Source organism: Anomaloglossus baeobatrachus, chromosome 3 (genome assembly GCF_048569485.1).
Source record: "Anomaloglossus baeobatrachus isolate aAnoBae1 chromosome 3, aAnoBae1.hap1, whole genome shotgun sequence".
Taxonomy (NCBI): Eukaryota; Metazoa; Chordata; class Amphibia; order Anura; family Aromobatidae; genus Anomaloglossus; species Anomaloglossus baeobatrachus.
In genome coordinates, this window is record NC_134355.1 from 43,580,190 (window position 1) to 43,597,399 (window position 17,210).

The following is a 17,210-nucleotide window of genomic DNA, read 5'->3' on the forward strand; positions in this document are numbered from 1 at the left end:
TCTGGCGGCGGACGCGTTAGTCCAGGATTGGTCGCAGTTTCGACTGCCTTATGTGTTTCCCCCTCTGGCGATGCTGCCCAGAGTACTACGCAAGATCAGGTCCGACTGCCGTCGCGCCATTCTCGTCGCTCCAGACTGGCCGAGGCGGTCGTGGTATCCGGATCTGTGGCATCTCACGGTGGGTCAACCGTGGGCACTTCCAGACCGCCCAGACTTGCTGTCACAAGGCCCGTTTTTCCATCTGAATTCTGTGGCCCTCAACCTGACTGTGTGGCCATTGAGTCCTGGCTCCTAGCATCTTCAGGGTGATCTCAGGATGTCATTGCCACCATGAGACAAGCCAGGAAGCCAACATCCGCCAAGATCTATTACAGGTCTTGGCAAATCTTCCTGTCCTGGTGCGCTGATAACGGTTTTCCTCCATGGCCGTTTGCCTTACCCACTTTTCTTCAGCGCTCTATTGGGAGACCCAGACGATTGGGGTATAGCTACTGCCTCCGGAGGCCACACAAAGCACTACACTAAAAAGTGCAAGGCCCCTCCCCTTCTGGCTATACCCCCCCGTGGTATCACGGGTTCTCCAGTTTTCAAGCTTTGTGCGAAGGAGGTCAGACATCCATGCATAGCTCCACAGATTTTAGTCAGCAGTAGCTGCTGACTATTTCGGATGGAAGAAAAGAGGGCCCATATAGGGCCCCCAGCATGCTCCCTTCTCACCCGTTGATGGTGTTGTAAGGTTGAGGTACCTATTGCTGGTACGGAGGCTGGAGCCCACATGCTGCTTTCCTTCCACATCCCCCTGAGGGGCTCTGAGGAAGTGGGATCCTGCCGGCCTCAAAGCTCTGACGCCGGGCTCCATCCACAGACCCATTTGAACCTGCTGGATACGGAGCTGGAGTACCGTTCAGGGACATGGCCCTGCACCATTACAGGTACTCTGTGTCCCCGGACACACAGACACAGCACACTCCAGACTTGCTGGGTGTGCTAGTGCGCCGGGGACAGTAAAGGGTTACAGTCACTGCAGCTTTGCTGAGTGACTTTGTGTATTGGGAACTACCGCGCCGGACGCTCCGGGAGCGGCGGCGCGGCTGGGACTTGTAGTTCGCCGGGGACTGGGCGCCGACCGCGCTTTTACGGCGGCGGCGCTTATAAATCCAGTCCCCGGCTTCTGCGGCCTAGTGCCGCTTCGTTCCCGCCCCCTCCCTGTCACTCAGGGAAGGGGACAGACGCTGAGCAATCAGCAGCGCCGAGGGCTGGAGCCTTTTTACATGCTCCAGCCCTCTCACTGCACACTGTCGGACGCCGGATTCCCGCTCTGACTTGGGGCACGCCCACGGCCCGCCCCTCCTCACACGAGCTGGGGAAGACGCCGGCAGCCATTACTGCAGTCCGAGCTCGGACTTTCGGCAACCAGGCAGGACGGTGGCGACCATACACCCGCTTATAGGCGGGCGGTAAGCGGCACACATAGTGCTGACCCCAATATATACTGCAGTGTGTACATGTGTATTTTAACTGCATAGGTCGCTATATGCCCGCTTGGAGAGCGACACATCAGCAGCAGGAAAGCAGGTGTGCTAAGGCACAGGCTTTCTAGGCTGCTTGTATTGCACGTACTGAAGTGTTCATTTGTGTTTATGCTTGTATGCTATACATTGCACTGTACAGTCGCTAGTCTTAGCTATATTCTCCTGGAATGGCTAGACTACAGCAGCAGAAAACCAAGGGTGCTGGGGCACAGGTTTTTTTCTATGCTGCTTGTATTGCATGGGCTGCAGTGTGCATTTGTACTTGTGCTTGTATGCTATACATTGCACTGTATGGTCACTCTTCTGGGCTATATTTCCCTAGATGACTAGTCTACAGCAGCAGAAGAGCTGGGGTGCCAGGGCACAGGCTTCTATGCTGCTTGTATTGCTTGTGCTGCAGTGTTCATTTGTACTTGTGCTTGTATGCTATACATTGCACTGTATGGTCACTCTTCTGGGCTATATTTCCCTAGATGACTAGTCTACAGCAGCAGAAGAGCAGGGGTGCCAGGGCACAGGCTTCTATGCTGCTTGTATTGCTTGTGCTGCAGTGTTCATTTGTACTTTATGCTTGTATGCTATACATTGCACTGTACGGTCACCAATCTTGGCTATATACTTCTAGATGGCTAGTCGGCAGCGGCAAAAAAGCAACACAGATTTTCAGTGCTGTTTTTACTACATGGGATGCTGTTCATGGCACCGTCCCATTGTGTGCATGCTCCCCTGTAGCACTTCGTCTGCCGGGGTCTCTAGCACTTCGTCTGCCGGGGTCTCTACTAGTCGTGGCCAAAGAAACCACCTGTCATCCCTGTCCAAGGACAGGGACGGAGTTGCAGTTTCGACAGATATATTGTCATAAGATAAAACTTGCAGTCCAGACAGGCCATGGGCAATCTTCCTGACCAACCTCATTTGGAACGGGGGGGTCCCAGGAGGACTCTCTGTATGATAAGGCAGCTCTCCAGGACTTTGATCCTGACATCGCTATCAATCCGGATACACCGGATGGTAACGCCATACGGAATGATCCTATAGCGTCCATCAATGGAAGGTTGGATCTTTCTCCCTCAGCTCCCCCAGTGGAGGAGTCGGCTTCCCAGCAGGAGAAGTCCCTTTTCAGTATCTCAAACGGATATTGAGTATGTTTCTGGCCACGCTGACTTCAGAGAAGCAGTCCAGAAACACCACGCTTACCAGATAAGCGTCTTCTCCAAACGTTTTTAAGATACACGTTATCCCTTTTCCCCTGACGTGGTCAAGCGCTGGACCCAGGGTACAAAGGTGGATTTTCCAATCTCCAGGCTTGCGTCTAGAGCCATAGTTGCACTGGAGATGGGGCTTCACTTAAAGATGCCATTCACAGACAGATGGACTCTGGTTGAAATCTGTCTAGGACGCTATCGGCGTGTCGGTTGCTCCGGCATTCACAGCCGTATAGGCAACCTAACCTTTTCAGCTGTTCTTGCGCAGCTGGCCTTGAGCACATGTACATCTGTACCGCAGAGGCGTCCGTAATCCCGCAATGTCTGCACTGCGACTTACCCTATTCATGCTGTCCTAAAAGTACAGTCGAGGTTTCGGTCCTTCCCATGCTCGGGCAGGTCCCAATTGTCCTCGTGCAAAAGGGCTACAAAACCTCAGACGGGCTCAGATTCCGGCCGGGCTCAATCACGCCTAAGGAAGGCAGCCGGAGGAACCGCTACCAAGGCGGTCTCCTCATGACTCTCAGCTCTCTCTCTCTCTCTCCGCATCCGCGGTTGATGGCAGACTCCCCCGCCTTTGGCGACATTTAGCTGCCACAGGTCAAAGACCGGTGGGTGACGGACATTGTGCTCACGTGCACAGGACAGTGTTCTGTTCTCGTCCTCCGACTCCATTCTTCAGAACGGCCCCACCTCCCCACCGAGCAGATGCCCTGCTGCAGGCGGTGGACGCTCTAAGAGCAGATGGAGTGGTGATCCCTGTCCCCCCTCAGGAACGAGGGCGAGGGTTTGTACTCCAATCTCTTTGTGGCTCCAAAAAAGGACGGCTCCTTCCGTCCTGTTCTGGACCTAAAGCTGCTCAACAAGCATGCGAACGCCAGGCGGTTCCGGATGGAATCCCTCCGATCCGTCATTACTTCAATGTCTCGAGGAGACTTCCTTGCCTCAACAGACATCAAAGATGCCTATCTCCACGTGCCAATTGCTACGGAGCACCAACGTTTTCTACGTTTTGTGATAGGAGACGACCATCTTCAGTTCGTAGCTCTGCCATTCGGTCTGGCGACAGCCCCACGGGTGTTCACCAAGGTCATGGCAGCAGTGGTAGCAGTCTTGCACTCTCAGGGACACCCGGTGATCCCTTACTTGGACGATCTACTCGTCAAAGCACCCTCCCTCGAGGCATGACAACGCAGCCTGAATGTTACGCTGGAGACTCTCCAGACTTTCGGGTGGATCATCAATTTAGCAAGGTCAAATCTGTCACCGACTCAATCACTAACGTATCTCGGCATGGAGTTTCACACTCTATCAGCGATAGTGAAGCTTCCGCTGAACAAGCAGCGTTCACTGCAAACAGAGGTGCAGTCTCTCCTTCAAGGCCAGTCGCACCCCTTAAGGCGCCTCATGCACTTCCTAGGGAAGATGGTGGCAGCCATGGAGGCAGTTCCCTTTGCGCAGTTTCATCTGCGCCAACTGCAAGGGGACATTCTCCGCCAATGGGACGGGCAGTCAACCTCCCTGGACAGGAAAGTCTCCCTTTCCCAGACGGCCAAGGACTCTCTGCAATGGTGGCTTATTCCCACCTCATTGTCACAGTGAAGATCCTTCCTACCCCCATCCTGGGCAGTGGTCACGACAGATACGAGTCTGTCAGGGTGGGGAGCAGTTTGTCTCCGCCACAGGGCTCAGGGGACGTGGACTCAGCAGGAGTCCACCCTTCAGATCAATGTTCTGGAAATCGGGGCAGGGTATCTTACCCTACTAGCTTTCCAGCAGTGGCTAGACAGAGGGCAGTTCCGAATCCAGTCGGACAACTTCACAGCGGTGGCATACATCAACCACCAAGGAGGGACGCGCAGTCGGCAAGCCTTCCAGGAAGTCCGGCGAATCCTCATGTGGGTGGAGGACACAGCATCCACCATATCCGCAGTTCACATCCCGGGCGTAGAAAACTGGGAAGCAGACTTCCTCAGTCGCCAGGGTATGGACGCAGGGGAATGGTCCCTTCACCCGGACGTGTTTCAGGAAATCTGTCGCCGCTGGGGGGTGCCGGACGTCGACCTAATGGCGTCTCGGCACAACAACAAGGTCCCGGCATTTATGGCACGATCGCGCGATCACAGAGCTCTGGCGGCAGACGCCTTCGTGCAAGATTGGTCGCAGTTCCGGCTCACATATGTGTTTCCACCTCTGGCACTCTTGCCCAGAGTACTGCGCAAAAAATCAGATCCGATTGCAGCCGCGTCATACTCGTCGCCCCAGACTGGCCGAGGAGATCGTGGTACCCGGATCTGTGGCATCTCACGGTCGGCCGACCGTGGTCACTACCAGGCCGGCCAGACTTACTGTCCCAAGGGCCGTTTTTCCATCGGAATTCTGCGGCCCTGAACCTGACTGTGTGGCCATTGAGTCCTGGATCCTAGCGTCTTCAGGATTATCCCAAGGGGTCGTTGCCACCATGAAACAGGCTAGGAAGTCCACCTCTGCTAAGATCTACCACAGAACGTGGAAGATTTTCTTAACCTGGTGCCCCTTAAGGGGGAAGTCTCGGCACTATCCGTGTTTTTTTCAGAAGCGTCTAGCACGTCTTTCTAAGGTGCGCACGTTCCTACAGGGGGTCTGTCATATCGTACCCCCGTACAAGCGGCCGTTAGATCCATGGGATCTCAACAGGGTATTAGTTGCTCTCCAGAAGCCGCCTTTCGAGCCTCTGAAGGAAGTTTCCTTTCTCGCCTGTCACAGAAGGTGGCGTTTCTCGTTGCGATCACATCGCTTCGGCGAGTGTCTGAGCTGGCAGCTCTGTCATCCAAGGCTCACTTCCTGGTGTTCCACCAGGACAAGGTAGTGCTGCGCCCCATTCCGGAGTTTCTCCCTAAGGTCGTATCCTCATTTCATCTTAATCAGGATATATCCTTGCCTTCTTTTTGTCCTCATCCGGTTCACCGGTATGAAAAGGACTTACGTTTGTTAGATCTGGTGAGAGCACTCAGAATCTACATTTCCCGCACGGCGCCCATGCGCCGTTCCGATGCATTTTTTGTCCTTGTCGCTGGTCCGCGCAAGGGGTTGCAGGCTTCTAAAGCCACACTGGCTCGATGGATCAAAGAACCAATTCTAGAGGCCTACCGTTCTGCGGGGCTTCCGGTTCCTTCAGGGCTTAAAGCCCACTCAACCAGAGCCGTGGGTGCGTCCTGGGCATTTCGACACCAGGCTTCGGCTCAACAAGTGTGCCAGGCAGCTACCTGGTCCAGTCTGCACACTTTCACCAAGCATTATCAGGTGCATACCTATGCTTCGGCGGATGCCAGCTTAGGTAGAAGAGTCCTGCAGGCGGCAGTGACACCCCCGTAGGGGAGGGCTGTTTTGCAGCCCTAACATGAGGTATTTCTTTACCCACCCAGGGACAGCTTTTGGACGTCCCAATCGTCTGGGTCTCCCAATAGAGCGCTGAAGAAGAAGGGAATTTTGTTACTTACCGTAAATTCCTTTTCTTCTAGCTCTTATTGGGAGACCCAGCACCCGCCCTGTTGTCCTTCGGGATGTTTTTGTTGTTTGCGGGTACACATGTTGTTCATGTTGAACGGTTTTTCAGTTCTCCGATGTTACTCGGAGTTAATTTGTTTAAACCAGTTATTGGCTTTCCTCCTTCTTGCTTTGGCACTAAAACTGGAGAACCCGTGATACCACGGGGGGGTATAGCCAGAAGGGGAGGGGCCTTGCACTTTTTAGTGTAGTGCTTTGTGTGGCCTCCGGAGGCAGTAGCTATACCCCAATCGTCTGGGTCTCCCAATAAGAGCTAGAAGAAAAGGAATTTACGGTAAGTAACAAAATTCCCTTCTTCTTTCATTCCTACAATCTGGAATGGACAAGGGTTTGTCCCTCGGCTCTCTCAAGGGCCAAGTATCGGCGCTCTCTGTGTTTTTTCAAAAGCGTCTAGCCAGGCTTCCGCAGGTCCGCACGTTCCTGCAGGGGGTCTGCCACATGGTCCCACCTTACAAACGTCCGTTGGAACCCTGGGATCTTAACAGGGTCCTGACGGCTCTTCAAAAACCACCTTTCGAGCCGCTGCGGGATGTCTCTCTCTCACGTCTTTCGCAGAAGGTGGCCTTCCTAGTGGCAGTCACATCACTTCGGAGAGTGTCTGAGCTTGCAGCGCTGTCATGCAAAGCCCCCTTCCTGGTTTTTCACCAGGATAAGGTGGTTCTGCGTCCTGTCCCGGAATTGCTCCCTAAGGTGGTATCCCCTTTTCATCTCAATCAGGATATCTCCTTGCCTTCCTTTTGCCCTAATCCAATTCACCAGTGTGAAAAGGATTTGCACTCTTTGGATCTAGTGAGAGCACTCCGGTTCTACGTGTCTCGCACGGCGCCCCTGCGCCGTTCAGATGCGCTCTTTGTCCTTGTCGCTGGCCAGCGTAAGGGCTCTCAGGCCTCCAAGTTAACCTTGGCTCGGTGGATCAAGGAACCGATTCTTGAAGCCTACCGTTCTTCTGGGCTTCCGGTTCCCTCAGGGTTGAAAGCCCATTCTACCAGAGCCGTGGGTGCGTCCTGGGCTTTGCGGCACCGGGCGACTGCTCAGCAGGTGTGTCAGGCGGCTACCTGGTCTAGTCTGCACACTTTCACGAAGCACTATCAAGTGCATACCTATGCTTCGGCAGACGCCAGTCTAGGTAGGCGAGTCCTTCAGGCGGCGGTTGCCCACCTGTAAGAGGGGGCCGTTTTCGGCTCTTTTTATTGAGGTATTCTTTTACCCACCCAGGGACTGCTCTTGGACGTCCCAATTGTCTGGGTCTCCCAATGGAGCGACAAAGAAGGGAATTTTGTTTACTTACCGTAAATTCCTTTTCTTCTAGCTCCTATTGGGAGACCCAGCACCCGCCCCTGTGCCCTTCGGGCTGGTTGTTCTTTTGTGTACACATGTTGTTCATGTTGAATTGTTCTTTTAGTTCACGGTTTTCAGTTCTCCGAACATCCTTCGGATTGAATTTACCTTAGACCAATTTATAAGTTTCCTCCTTCCTGCTTTTGCACCAAAACTGAGGAGCCCGTGATGCACGGGAGGGTGTATAGGCAGAGGGGAGGGGTTACACTTCTTAAAGTGTAATACTTTGTGTGGCCTCCGGAGGCAGAAGCTATACACCCAATTGTCTGGGTCTCCCAATAGGAGCTAGAAGAAAAAATTTACGGTAAGTAAACAAAATTCCCTTTATCGGTGAGTAATTAAGATTTTCCCATACAATACAAGACAGAATTATTTTTTTTTTTCAGATTCAGCTATTGCTGCAGTACCTGAAGAATGACCCCAGGAAAGCGGTGAAGAGGCTCGCTATTCAGGATCTCAAACTTTTGGCCAACAAAACTCCCCACACTTGGAACAGGGACAATATACAGGTCTGGTGCTTCATGGAAAAATACAGTATACCATATTTTTTCGGATTATAAGACGCACTTTTCCTCCCAAAAATTTGGGAGGAAAATGAAGGGTGCGTCTTATAAGCCGAATGTAGTTTACCGGTGGGGGGTTGCTGGAGAGAGGTCACAGGAGGCAGGGGCAATACTGCGGACTATGCTGCGGGTTGTGTGCTGCCTGCTCTGCAGGCGGTGAGGCAGGGGCTGCCATCCTGAATGTCGGTGGTGCAAGCTTCAAATAATGGCGCCGATAGTCAGCGTGTGTGCACATGGAGCTCTTGGTTCAAGATCTTATCTGCACATGTACTGCCTCCTGCCCATTGATCTCCCAGCCGTGGACTCAAGGAAAATGGCACGCTGTGTGGTGGCACATGCGCAGTTGAGATCTCTGCTTGTGATTGAGCCGTTGGCTCAATCTGCACACACGCCGGGCGCCATTTCTTTAAAGCCCGCAGCCAGCGTCTGGGACACCCGCTGGACCGTCGGCAGCAATGACGTACTCCAATATGGCACTGCCTCCTCCGAACCCACTCCACCACTGCTGCCACCCCCCCTCTGGTAAGACACCACCAGATTATTAGACAGACCCTGTATTATTTTTACTTTTGGGGTGCGTTTTAGAAAATGAAAAATAGGGTATATAAGTAGTGCAGAGCCATCACGTGTGCTCACTTCAATTGGATTTGGTGGAGGGCTTGTGCTTATATGTAGAAGCTAATCTGAACAACAATAGCTGCAGTGTAATGCACAGGCGCAATATATAATAAAATATACTTAGAAAAATTAAGGTACTTATCGCACAAATTGGCCAATTCTTGTGTGCTTATCAATCGCCAAGGTGACCTTTCTTCGACTGGACCCTATCCTAGTTTCATGCCTCTCTAGTAGATAGTATCTGACACTAATTAAAGGGAATCTGTCACCAGGTTTTTGCCACTTAGTTTGAGAGCAGGGGCAGATATCCTGATTCCAGCGAGGCATCACTTACTTGGCTGCTCAGTGGCGTTTTGATAATCTGCTGCTGATTAAACTGTGATTTTTATCATTACAGGACTACTTGGCGGGCTGCAGGTAGTCCAGCATATTCATGAGCTCTGTATAACTTCTAGATCTGCAGCAGAGAAAACATTGATTTCATCAAAATGCTAACAAACAGCTCCGTAAGTGACACATCGCTGGAATCCGGGTCTCTGTCCCTACAATATGCTGTTTTCAGGTGGGGGAGCAAAAACTTAGTGACAGATTCCCTTTAAAATCACCCTGTGGCTGATGGGAGGAGAACACAGTCTGAATAGGAAGCTGTCTATACCTCCAAAATATACTGCAGAAACCAAAAAACTGCATCTCCAAATAGAGCACAGCAAGTGTGAACAGGTGCCAGCTGGTATAACGACACAAAACTGAACCAAATTATAATATTTAGCTACCTACTGTGTGTGTGTGTGTGTGTGTGTGTGTGTGTGTGTGTGTGTGTGTGTGTGTGTATGTATGTATGTATGTATGTATGTATGTATGTGTGTATGTATGTGTATATATATATATATATATATATATATATATATATATATATATATATTATAATTAATCAGTGCTGTGCAAACATTTTTTACAGATGTGGGAAAAAAATGCTTTAAAGTATGAAGTGGTGGTAGTTTAGTTATGATGATATCAGCTGTCCTCTAGTTTTTCACCATAACTTTGGCATTCATAGTCATCCAGTTATTGAGGTGGGGGAACAGCCTCCTTTGTGACCCCGCAGCATTGCCTTGCCGGCAGGTTCAGGCACTGCCGATGCTACATGACACTTACTGAGCACTAACTAAGATGGGAAAACAAATACACAAGTGGTTAACACTTCGGGAGCCCAACTATTGGTAACTGAATATGTAGGTCATGTGTTTCCTGTGTGAGCAAAATACACTGCTTCTATGCCTCTTGAACTCCAAATTAATAAGGTTTGTATTACAACAGCTCGGGAATTCAATACAGCACACACCATCTGTGGTGTACTGAAAGTTTCTGCTTTATTACATCATGTGACCAGTTTATGTAGTACCTCAAACAAAGAAATAACACCTTCGAACTATGCACCAATAAGAACAATTTGGGCGTGAACAGAAATGTGAAACTTCCTCGCCCATCAGTGATAGCTGAACCCTATGACATTAGCTATAAGACAAGATGGACATTATAGGAACAAAATCTGTAAAGATCTGTACGTTGATTTTTTTTTTTTCTTTTTTTGTCGTAGGCGTTATGTGAATGTGCTCTTCAGACGCCGTACGACAGCCTGAAACTGGGGATGGTCTCCGTCCTCTCCACCCTCTCTGGCAGCATCTCCATCAAGCAGTACTTCAGTTCACCTTTAGGTACGGTATCCCAAAGGGACCAAAATTGTGCTGCACAAAGAGACTCAAGAGTCTTCCCATAATTGGACCAATCAACTTTTTAGCTCACTTTAGCCATTTTCAATGTAAAAGTCTACCGAAAATCATGTTGAAATCTTCACATGTAGTCGGGATTTTTGATAGACGTTTATGATACTTTTCTGTATGGTTGTAATGATGTTTTATGTCGTAGGGTCCATAGCGGGCAATGCCAGGTACACTGACCTGATTAAGCTGGCACAGGACTGCAGTTATCACTGTAACCGGGGCATTGCAGCTCACGGGGTGACCGTCCTCACCAATATCGTCGCCTCTTGTCAGGATATAGGTGAGTTCATAGAATTCTGTAACTCAGCGTTGTGTATGTGACTGCGCCCCTAAGTGCCTGCGAGACGCAGATGTGCGCAGCTATAGGCACAATTGAAACTATCCCCTTAACATTCCTCTGGGAAACTGCGCTGCGTTTAAAATTCTCGTGTTTCTCTCTGTCCCTTTTATACAGATCCTTAATAGCTGTGATTTAATGCTAACAGCCTATTTTTAGGCCACTGATAGCGGCCATCGGTATACACAGACAAGGTGCAGGTTGTGGCTGCACAGGGAATCCCTGCATTAGGAGCCAAAGGATGTACTTGCAACATTTTTATTGCAGAAACAGCACTGCAGCATTTGGGCACATGGTGCTGATTATAAGTGCTCGATACTCATAACTAGTGATGAGCGGGCACTACCATGCTCGGATGCTCTGTACCCGTAACTAGTGATGAGCGGGCACTACCATGCTCGGATGCTCTGTACCCGTAACTAGTGATGAGCGAGCACTGCCATGCTCAGGTGCTCAGTACTTGTAACTAGTGATGAGCGAGCACTACCATGCTCGGGTGCTCTGTACCCGTTAGTAGTGATGAGCGAGCACTACCATGCTCGGGTGCTCGATACTCATAACTAGTGATGAGCGGGCACTACCATGCTTGGGTGCTCAGTACTCGTAACTAGTGATGAGTGGGCACTACCATGCTCGGATGCTCTGTACTTGTAACTAGTGATGAGCGAGCACTGCCATGCTTGGGTGCTCAGTACTCGTAACTAGTGATGAGTGGGCACTACCATGCTCGGATGCTCTGTACTTGTAACTAGTGATGAGCGAGCACTGCCATGCTCGGGTGCTCAGTACTCGTAACTAGTGATGAGTGGGCACTACCATGCTCGGGAGCTCTGTACTCGTAACTAGTGATGAGCGGGCACTACCGTGCTCGGGTGCTCAGTACTCGTAACTAGTGATGAGCGGGCACTACCATGCTCGGATGCTCTGTACTTGTAACTAGTGATGAGCGAGCACTGCCATGCTCGGGTGCTCAGTACTCGTAACTAGTGATGAGTGGGCACTACCATGCTCGGGAGCTCTGTACTCGTAACTAGTGATGAGCGGGCACTACCGTGCTCGGGTGCTCAGTACTCGTAACTAGTGATGAGCGGGCACTACCATGCTTGGGTGCTCAGTACTGGTAACTAGTGATGAGCGGGCACTACCGTGCTCGGATGCTCTGTACCCGTAACTAGTGATGAGTGAGCACTACCATGCTCGGGTGCTCTGTACTTGTAACTGGTGATGAGCGGGCACTACCATGCTCGGGTGCCATGCCAGTTGTTGGTGGGATATCACAGGGTTATCCCATCTAAGACATTTATCAGCAGGCTGTGTCATAGTTGCTGATACCTGTGGTTCCTCCGTACACATGCCTCCTCTGTGCCCTGGTTTCTGCATACATTGGCTCCCGCTGCTGAGCTTTGCTTCTGTTGGGCACTGGCAGTGATAATGATGAGAGTCACGTTGCTTTTCTCAATCCCAATTCTTGCTTTACAATGTCTTTCAGATCACTTGTCTCTGGAGAAAGATGCGGTATACGGCCTTGAATCTCTTCTTGTCCTGAGCAGTCAGGACAGCAGCGCAGGCGCCCAGCAAGCCCTGAAGGTGTGAAGAGTTAATGGGTTTGGTGATGAAACCGGCGCTGAGTATTATGTTATTACAGCGTTCATTGCTTATTAATGGCTGATTACTGGCTTATGTGTAAGGAATACGCACAGAATTGTATTTATAGTGAATATTACATTATTAGTGTCCCCTGTTTCTGTAGACCGCTCTGTCCTGCATGGTGAAGCTGGCAAAATGCCGCCCGTATCTGAGCCAGTCCGTGGTGGAATCGCTCCTGACTCAGCTGCACAGCGCCCAGGACCCGGCCAGGATCTGTCTGTGCCATTGTCTGGCCTCTGTGGCCATGCAGCTGCCGGTGCTCGGAGATGGGATGTTAGGGGACCTGGTGGAGCTGTACAAAGTCATCGGGAGATCCACCACAGACAAACAACAGGAGCTGCTGGTGAGTAACCAATATCATCTGTGAGATCCGTTGCACAGTCTCCGTGAGGCCGAATCGTTCCACATTGGATCTCTCTGCAGTTATGCAGCCAAATCCTCATGTGATACACGTGGTTTGTGCCGAGGATTCACCGTGGATAACATCCCTATATATTGAATCGTTCAGCAAGGAAAAAAAAATGCACTAGATGGCGGCATCACACTGCAAAGAGGAGGAGGTGTACTTACAGGGGTCCTGTGGAGTCTATGTCTTGTTGGGTCGGGCGGTGGCTCACTCCGTGTGTAGTCCCAGGATTAGATGCAGATTCCAAAAAAGGTAGAAGTCACGGGGCACTCAGCCTTCAATCCAAGATTTATTGTACAAAATGAAATAACATGAACAAATAACAGCAAGGGAGGGGGAGCGGTGAGGGAGAGCTCAACAAACGACGGCCGTTTCACGCCGACTAGGCGCTTCCACGGGTCCACTTCAAGTGGACCTGTGGAAGCGGCCGTTTCATGCCGACTAGGCGCTTCCATGGGTCCACTTCACATGGACCCCTGGAAGTCGCCGTTTCACGCCAAGTAGGCGCTTCCACGGGTCCACTTCAAGTGGACTCGTGGAAGCGGTCGTTTCACGCCGACTAGGTGGTTCCACATGTTTACTTCAAGTGGACCCCTGAAGCGGCCGTTTCACGCCATCTAGGCGCTTCCACGGGTCCACTTCAAGTGGACCCCTGGAAACAGCCGTTTCACGCCAACTAGGCGCTTCCACGGGTCCACTTCAAGTGGACCCCTGGAAGCGGCCCTTTCACGCCAACTAGGCAGTTCCATGGGTCCACTTCAAATGGACCCGTGGAAGCGCCTAGTCGGCGTGAAACAGCCGTTGTCCGTTGAGCTCCCCCTCACCGCTGCCCCTCGCTTGCTGTTATTTAATTCTGAACAATATATCTTGGACTGAAGGCTGAGTGCCCCTGTGACTTCTACCTTTTTTGGAATCCTATATATTGAAGTGTGATATCTGCAGCGACCGGAGCTTGCGCCTATCGCTCCTTTTAACTTTTTAAATGTCACTGTCAATCAATTAAAAAAATGTATTTGTAGATTCAACCGTAAATTGTTAGAATACACGACCCGATCCCTTGATACAACTGATTTTATTTCACAAATGTAGACTTCTAGCCTAATTCTGACACACTTTTTTGTTTGTTTTTTAGGTCGCTCTTGCTACCGTTATTTTTGTGGCGAGCCAAAAGCTCTGTCACCTGACGTAAAGACTGTAATAAAGCAGCAGCTGGAGAATGTGTCTAATGGCTGGACTGTATATCGGATAGCCAGACAAGCCTCCCGCATGGTAAGATCGGGGGGCATCGATGTCCTGAAGGCTCAGAAGGTCTATGCTGATAACTGTAGTCTTGTATTTCTGTATTTTAGGGGAACCATGACATGGCGCGGGAGCTGTACCAGAGCCTTCTCACGCAGGTGGCTTCCGAACATTTTTACTTTTGGCTCAATAGCCTGAAGGAGTTCTCTCTGGCGGAGCAATGCCTCACCCATCTGCAGGAGGATGACATTGGCTTGGCCCTTTCAGCCATTGCTGATTCTCTGAAATCCTACCACAAAGGAATCGCCTCACTTACGGTCAGTGTAGGAGTCGCTATCGATTGGCATCAGACTTTACTTACACGTAGAGCGCCTTCTGCTGCATTATTTGTTTTATAGTATATTATATTTTTTGGATTATAAAACGCACTTTTCCTCCTAAAAAGTAAGAAGAAAATGAGGGGTGCGTCTTACAATCCAAAAGTAGCTTACTGGGAAGGTGGTGCGAGGGGTAGCAGGAGGCAGGAACAATGCTGCTGTGCTGGGGGGGTGGCTGCGGGCTCTGCTGTGCTGCGGCCTGTGCTGTGCTGTGGGGGGCTGCGGCCTGTGCTGTGGGGGCTGCGGCCTGTGCTGTGGGGGGCTGCGGCCTGTACTGTGCTGTGGGGGGCTGCAGCCTGTACTGTGCTGTGGGGGGCTGCAGCCTGTGCTGTGCTGTGGGGGGCTACGGCCTGTGCTGTGCTGTGGGGGGCTACGGCGTGTGCTGTGCTGTGGGGGGCTGTGGCCTGTGCTGTGGGGGGCTGTGGCCTGTGCTGTGGGGGGCTGTGGCCTGTGCTGTGGGGGGCTGCGGCCTGTGCTGTGCTGTGGGGGGCTGCGGCCTGTGCTGTGGGGGGGCTGCGGCCTGTGCTGTGCTGTGGGGGGCTGCGGCCTGTGCTGTGGGGGCTGCGGCCTGTGCTGTGCTGTGGGGGGCTGCGGCCTGTGCTGTGCTGTGGGGGATGCGGCCTGTGCTGTGGGGGGCTGCGGCCGGTGCTGTGCAGTGGGGGCTGCGGCCGCTGCTGTGCAGTGGGGGCTGCGGGTGCCTGTGAAGCAGTAGGGGCAATCCTGAAAATGTCAGCGGTGCGGGCTTTAAGTAATGGCACCCGGAGTCGGCGTGTACGCAGATGGCTCTCTCGGCTCAAGATTTCATCTGCACACTCGCCGCTTCCAGGCATTATTCCTTTGAAGTCTGCACCTCTGACAGTTTGTGCACCACCCGAAACATTGTCCTACTCACCCCTGCTCCACCATCGCTGCCACCCCTCCGGTAAGACACCACCGGATTAAAACACGGACCCCCCCCCCCCCCCCTTTTTTTTTTTCTTTTTAGTTAATCTAAATTTGGTGTGCGTCTTATAATCCAACGTGTCTTATAAACCGAAAAATACGGTACTTAACCCCTTAACGACCCATGACGTACTGGGTACGTCATGGATCGTGTGCCGTTAATCCCCGCCCCCTGCCGAGGGCAGGCGGCGGCAATCCGCGGACATATCAGCTGTTATCAACAGCTGACATGTGTGCCTGCTAGCCGCGGGTGGAATCCGCTTCCACCCGCGGCCATTAACCCCTTACATTTCGCTGCTGTATATGGGCGCCGCCATGACAGTCACTTAAGCCGCCCCCACCGGAAGTCACGTGACATGATCACGTGACTTTCGGCGGTTGCCATGGTAGCACAGGGTCATGTGATGACGCCTGTAGCTAACATGACTCACTTCCTCTCAATGCCGGAATACAGCCGGCATTGAAAGTGAAGCAGCAAATCTGCAGTTCTCAGCTCTGTAGCTGAGATCTGCAGATAGTGCAGAGCGAGCGGATTGCTGATTGCTATAGCCCCCTAGGGAGACTAGTAAAATAAAAAAAAAGTTAAAAAAAAAAGTTTTAAAAAAAAAAAAAAAAAAAAAAAACCTAAAAGTTCAAATCACCATTGAAAATTAAAGGGTTAAAAAAATACACACATATTTGGTATCACCACGTTCAGAAATGCCCGATCTATCAAAATATAAAATCAATGAATCTGATCAGTAAACTGTGTAGCGGCAAAAAAATTCCAAACGCCAAAATTACGTTTTTTGGTCGCCGCAAATTTTGCGCAAAATGCAATAACAGGCGATCAAAACGTAGCATCTGCGCAAAAATGGTACCGTTAAAAACGTCAGGTCGAGACGCAAAAAATAAGCTATCACTGAGCCTCAGATCCTGAAAAATGAGAACGCTAGGGGTTTTGGAAAATGGTGCAAAACGTGCGCCACGTTTTTTGGACAAGCTTGTGAATTTTTTTAACCCCTTAGATAAAAGTAAACCTATACATGTTTGGTGTCTACAAACTCGCACCGACCTGAGGCATCACATAGATACATCAGTTTTACCATATAGTGAACACAGTGAATAAAATATCCCAAAAACTATTGTACGATCACACTTTTTTTGCAATTTTTCCGCACTTTGAATTTTTTTGCCGTTTTCCAGTACACTATATGGTAAAACTTATTGTTTTCATTTAAAAGTACAACTCGTCCCGCAAAAAACAAGCCCTCATATGGCAAGATTGATGGAAAAATAAAAAAGTTACGCCTCTCGGAAGAAGGGGAGCAAAAAACAAAAACGGGAAGTGCCCGGGGGCTGAAGGGGTTAAAGGCTTATCCAGCGCTGTTCACACCTGCATTAGGAGAGCGGCACCAATAACGAGGCGTCTGTACATGGCTACCTGGATTCATGGACAAATGCTGCTGATCATTCATGGGTCCTGCCAGGCATGTGCAGATGCAATGTCATCAGTGCCACTCACCGGCCATCTTCTGAGATCTCCTCACCCTTGTATAAACATTAGTGATGAGCGAGTACTAAAAAGCTCGGGTGCTCGAGGCTCGGAGCCGAGCATCCCAAGATACTCGTGTACTCGGCCCGAGCACCGAGCCCAATGTTATCCTATGGGAGACCCGAGTATTTTTGTGAAATGACCC

The 17,210-nt window shown here is 50.9% G+C and overlaps 1 protein-coding gene across 1 annotated transcript in view; it reads left to right on the plus strand.

The window, feature by feature from the left end:
- Positions 1-17,210, plus strand: part of INTS7 (integrator complex subunit 7) — a 128,497-nt gene that overhangs the window by 60,559 nt on the left and 50,728 nt on the right. Inside the window, 9 exon segments of the mRNA XM_075341436.1 lie at positions 8,008-8,130; positions 10,400-10,517; positions 10,729-10,863; positions 12,410-12,507; positions 12,671-12,910; positions 14,106-14,139; positions 14,142-14,242; positions 14,323-14,529; positions 16,916-17,064. Of these exon segments, the coding sequence (XP_075197551.1) occupies positions 8,008-8,130; positions 10,400-10,517; positions 10,729-10,863; positions 12,410-12,507; positions 12,671-12,910; positions 14,106-14,139; positions 14,142-14,242; positions 14,323-14,529; positions 16,916-17,064 (1,205 nt within the window).